Below are 5,289 nucleotides of genomic sequence, written 5' to 3' on the forward strand. Positions count from 1 at the left end.
GAGTTAATTTACAAACTGGTCCATCATTATAAAAAAGGAATGTACTACCACTTCAAAGCTGGCAAGTTGAAATTTTTAATTTCTTTGTTGGTGTGTTTTCAGACTGGCAAAGTCCAGCATGTCACCCATCTGAACTATACTGGCTGGCCAGACCATGGTACACCAACACAGCCAGAGCAGCTGCTCACCTTCATCTCTTACATGAGGCACATCCACCAATCAGGACCCATTATTACTCACTGCAGTGCTGGGATTGGCCGCTCTGGGACTCTGATTTGCATTGATGTGGTTCTAGGTCTAATCAGCAAAGATGTGGATGTGAGTATTGTACACTGTCATCAGTATTGAAACTAGAACCCAGGGAATGTTGAGTCATTTTAAAACCAATATTCAAGATTCCCTATACAAGACAAATATTATGAGAAATGTGAACCTTGTTTTAAAATATAAATTTAAAAGCTTTATTAGGAGTATTTTTTAAAGTTAACAACTCCAAGTTATTAATTTGCAGAGTAGTTTTTGGACATCTATAGTATCAACATAATAAGCTAAATCAAAGTGGCAGGTTATTTGTTCTTGTGGGTAAATTGCAATACAAACTACTTGTATGAAAAGTGCAGATCATTTCATTGCAATGCAGTCAAGAGTAATGTGCACACACAGCACATCTTATAGTCCAGGCTAATGTCACTGTGTAGCTGACAAAAGCCTAGAGAAGCATAATGAAAGATCCTTAAAATAATCAGCACAGATTAACAACCTTTGCCAATTGGTCTGCAATCCACAAACATTGCAACTGTGTTGCACTGCACAGCTTCACAGCCACAGCGAGAAATCTGCTTTTAATGTTATTTGTTAATTGCAGAGCCTGATCTTGTTTTTGTTTGAAGTTTGATATTTCAGATGTGGTCCGCACAATGAGACTTCAGCGACAAGGGATGGTCCAAACAGAGGTGATGACTTTTTCTTGCATTACAACACTAGTTATTAATTTTAATATTAATATTTAATATAGTAATATTAACATTACTACCACTAGCTAGTAATGACGTGTCTCCGATTCATTGATGTGAGCATATAACAGCAGGAACAAAGGACTAGCTTTTTACCATGTTGTTCCATACTGCATGTGCATTCAGTCTTTATTTTCCTAGTGTGCAGAAGACAAAAACCATAAGCATTCTGTAATAAGCTTTATGTGCACTTTCATTCTGTGCTATTTCCAGTCACTACCACACCATGCAATGATGGCTCCAAACAACCTTTTATTTCTTAAAATAAATTATTTATTCCTTTAAAAATCTTTTAATGCTTTTGCATAGAACAATTCAAGAAATTCAGTTCCTCAGTCCAGTAAACATAAATATGTAGGTACAGTACCTATCCATTTTCCCATTTGTTATATTATTTGTACCATAACAATGAATAATGTTATTGTGTTAGTGTGTGCAACAGTGTGAGTTCAGTCACTGGAGTCCAAGCAACTAAACCTTATTGCGTTAAGACCATTCTGGGCAAGTTTTCACATTGGAGGCCAAGGTGCTCCAATTTCAGATTTCTCAGCTATATTCCTAGGTCTCAGAATTCATTCTAAATTCATGATCCTGAAGTTATGTTAATATTACAGTAAGTAGCAGTCCATCGTGTATCTTTGGTGGTAAGATGAAATGTTTCAGTGGTCCTCGTTCGTTTCCATTTTATTTCCAGTTTCAAAGTGTTTCTAAATATTTACATTCAGTAGTATGTTTTGCTCGTGTACAGAAAAGCTTATTATAAACATTTGTCATGCTTTATTTTTAACAGGAGCAGTATATTTTCTGCTATCAAGTCATTTTGTATGTGCTCAGATGTCTTCAGGCTGAAGAGAAGATCTCGGGATAGCATATTAAAGGTTAACAGTGAAATTATATTGGAGCCCCCACTTTGGTGAAAACAATGCAGTCCCCTTGAAAAACGGACACGTTTCTATATAAAACTATTTTTTTTTGCCATAGGACGATGTTAAAGTTTTGTGGAAGTTCAGAAATGGCCTTACAATACTTGTCAATAACATTAAAGAAAAATCCTGGGGTCGCTTTGTATCATTCATTTACTGTATACTGGATTGCTGCTTTTATGGCAACAAAAATATTGACTCTTATTAATTTTTCTGCCAGATTTAAAAAACAACTTATAAAAATAATCTTAACAATGAATTCATTTTATCTATATGGAACAAAGACATATTTGGAAGTGGTTTTAAGGATATATAAAATGCTGACGATACAAAAACAGTATTTGCTTTGTAAAGTTGTGAATTATCATACTTTCTGTGGTAATCAATGAAATTAAATTTAAATGTATATATTTATTAAAATGTGGGTACGTTTTTAATGTTTACAGGCCTTTTTGCAATTTGTAAATAAAAGTGTATCATACAGTATAGCTACATTTCTCGATAATTTATTTTTATATTGTGTTTCTATGCCCAGCTACCCCATAGGACATATGCTACTGTTGCAGTGTGAGACCAAAACTTAACTGACCTAATGGACTGTGAATCGGAAAAGGCCTGGGATTTAGAGAAATCAGATAGCATTGTTGCTATTGATCTTGGGGTGAAATTAACTAACAGTATGCTTGCAATAAATGTATCCAAAGCTTTGTTGTATGAGTTTCAGCTGATTTTTGCCTGTTAGTATGCAATGATTTGGTTTCTGTTTTTTTATTAAGCTTTTGTAAAGAGTTTACATCATGTCTACATTCTAGAGAGCACTTTTGAACAATTAATAATTGTAAACATGGACCTGTCCTTTTGGAGGGAAAAAGGACTTGACTTGATCTTTGTAAAAGGACCAGACCACAGAGTGTCACCTTGACCATTCAGTAGTAGAGCCAACAGTTAAATAAAAGTTAAAACAGCTTTATTACACAGTGTACAGGTTGGCACTATGGTGTTGTCACTTTTTTTCTTTATTTAGAATGTAGATGTTTGAACTTCTGCATAATATATAGAAACTGCATTGGTTGCTTCTGTGCTAGAGGTCATGTCCTTTCAGGGAAAAATCTTTTAAGCCCCAACTCTGCCTGCCCCCAGAATGCAAATATTTGGAAAGTATCTTTTTGTGATATCTGGATCCTGAAAAAGTAAATGTTTAATATGATTATTCATGGGTGTATATGAATCCTCTAATGAGACAGATCACACAATAAACCTTTCTCAGTTTTCCTGACAAGGGAGATGAAGCTGCTTTCTTGAATCATTGGGTCCTGAATAAAGAAGCCTTTTCCTTCCCCGAGATATTATCCTGCACCCCAACAACATACTGTACAAAGAACTGTATGTAACAAAACTGCCTGCTGCAATTCTAAAAGTAAGATTCCAAGAAAATATTGTAATTGATTGTCAGTAAATATATAAAAATGAGTGCCCTTGACACTAAGACAACTGTTAATATCACAGTTACTGCAAGTCAGACATGTATTTGTTAGCATGGTCTTTAGCAATATGCTGTACAGTAAACTTATTTTATACCGTTATCATGAAAGCAGTCTGCAAATCAATTTTAATACAAAACATCTGTTAGTCAAGCTGTTGTCTACGGCTGCTTTCCATCAACTTATAGGAAAGGTAACCAAAGTAATGTTAATTGTAGGGTGATGACCAAAATCTACTGTTGCTTAATTTTAATGCACTTCATATTAAATGTTTTAACTTCTGGAAATACTTATAAACTGTTTAGGCCTTTTCATGATAAATAAGAAGTAAAAATATGAGATCCTGCAGGTAGAAGTTTATTGCACAATGTAGTACAAGAATGCAGTAAGTTTAAGGATTAATGGAATGCTGAAAAGAAAAATGCAGTTTAAGCACCAACAGGTTAGACAAGTTTTTAAAATCTTAGCCATTCTGAAGATGTGTACAGTAAAAGTGTAAACCATAATTCAATGAATAGTAATGCATAATACATATTTCCTAGACAAATTCTTATTAACATTCTTAATGGTATAATAAAACCTATAAATGTAATCTATGTTGGTCGTTATAATGTACCCAAGAATATTACAGGGTTTTGTTTTATAACTGCTTATGTCATTCTGGAGTATAAAGGTACCTTTGTATTTAAATTCACAGGTAACTTTTCTCAGCAACTACAGCAACAACAGTAAATGGGTTGATGGGGGGAGGATAATTTCATATCCCTGAAACAAACTTCTTTGGCAGATGAAAGGGGCTTTGATTGTGATTGGTTCAAATCAAAATGTGTACACATGTACAGAGAATAGTGTGCTCAATATACCACTAATCACTTTAAGAAAATTGTCACTTTCAAGGGTAATATGAGAACATTGAACAAAGAGAAATGGTCACACTCCAGCTCAGTTTTTAGAGGTACTGTAGTATTGTAACCTATAATTAGATGTTTAATGGAAAAGGGAAATTAAACAAGAAGGTAATTGACTTTTTTTATTTTCAATTTAAATGAATAAATGTCGTGTAATACATATATTGTACATGTGTAAATGTATAAAGTGTTTGCTTCATGTATATGAAATGATGTATACTAAGGCATTATTGTACATGAAATAAATATAACTTTTTAAGGTATTCTAATTTGTCAGTGACTCGCAAACATCTGTTCTGACCCTAGTAAAGTTCTGCTTAATGAATCAATAATATGGGTTTTCACGTTTATGTAAGAAACTACAGACATTCATAGCAGAGTGATAGTGCTTAATATTGTTTCAGGTGAAATGTGGCAGAAATTGTCTTCATTTGTACATACAGTATATATACATGCTTTGTTTTAAGAATTCAGAGCGATTATCTTAAAATTGTAACAATTCGTCCTCACGAACTATACGAAAGAAAGCGTTAAGGTCCCTGTGAAAACGATTGTCTGCTTTATGGTCTTCAATAGTTAATCTTGAATGTACGGAGAGGTATTAAAACCGCAAGAAATTAATATCAGTTGGAGCCGGCATTTCTTGCGACTTTAATGACATTTGGTATGTATACAGTTTGTGATGTACAGTACTATTATTGCAATGCCCATGACAATGATCTAGCGTAAACAACCAGGAATACGTTCATCGCGATTTTCCTAGGCTAGGAAAGTGATTTCTATGTAACGGACAACAAAGCTTGGGTCGAAAAGCTCGATGCGCCTCCCTTTCGACTGTAATTCCCTCTGACCCCTCCTACTAGTGTCTACCTGCATCAACACTGATGCCTGCCTTGGTCTCCAGGCTCTGCTTAGGACCGCTTTCAGCTGCTCAGACTGGCTGCACGGCTGCAGACTGTGGATC

General features: G+C 34.6%; 1 protein-coding gene across 5 annotated transcripts in view; it reads left to right on the forward strand.

Annotated features, from left to right (window-relative positions):
- ptpn13 (protein tyrosine phosphatase non-receptor type 13) overlaps positions 1-4,591 on the forward strand; it is an 86,647-nt gene extending 82,056 nt beyond the window's left edge. For all 5 annotated transcript variants that reach the window (XM_088911224.1, XM_088911226.1, XM_088911228.1 and 2 more), the window contains 3 exons: positions 103-318; positions 891-953; positions 1,804-4,591. In XM_088911224.1, coding sequence (XP_088767350.1) covers positions 103-318; positions 891-953; positions 1,804-1,881 — 357 coding nt within the window. In that variant the 3' untranslated portion in view covers positions 1,882-4,591. The remainder of the gene's footprint in view (positions 1-102; positions 319-890; positions 954-1,803) is intronic.
- The last annotated feature ends 698 nt before the right edge of the window (positions 4,592-5,289 follow it).

Source organism: Atractosteus spatula, chromosome 3 (genome assembly GCF_055471065.1).
Source record: "Atractosteus spatula isolate fAtrSpa1 chromosome 3, fAtrSpa1.hap1, whole genome shotgun sequence".
Classification (NCBI taxonomy): Eukaryota; Metazoa; Chordata; class Actinopteri; order Semionotiformes; family Lepisosteidae; genus Atractosteus; species Atractosteus spatula.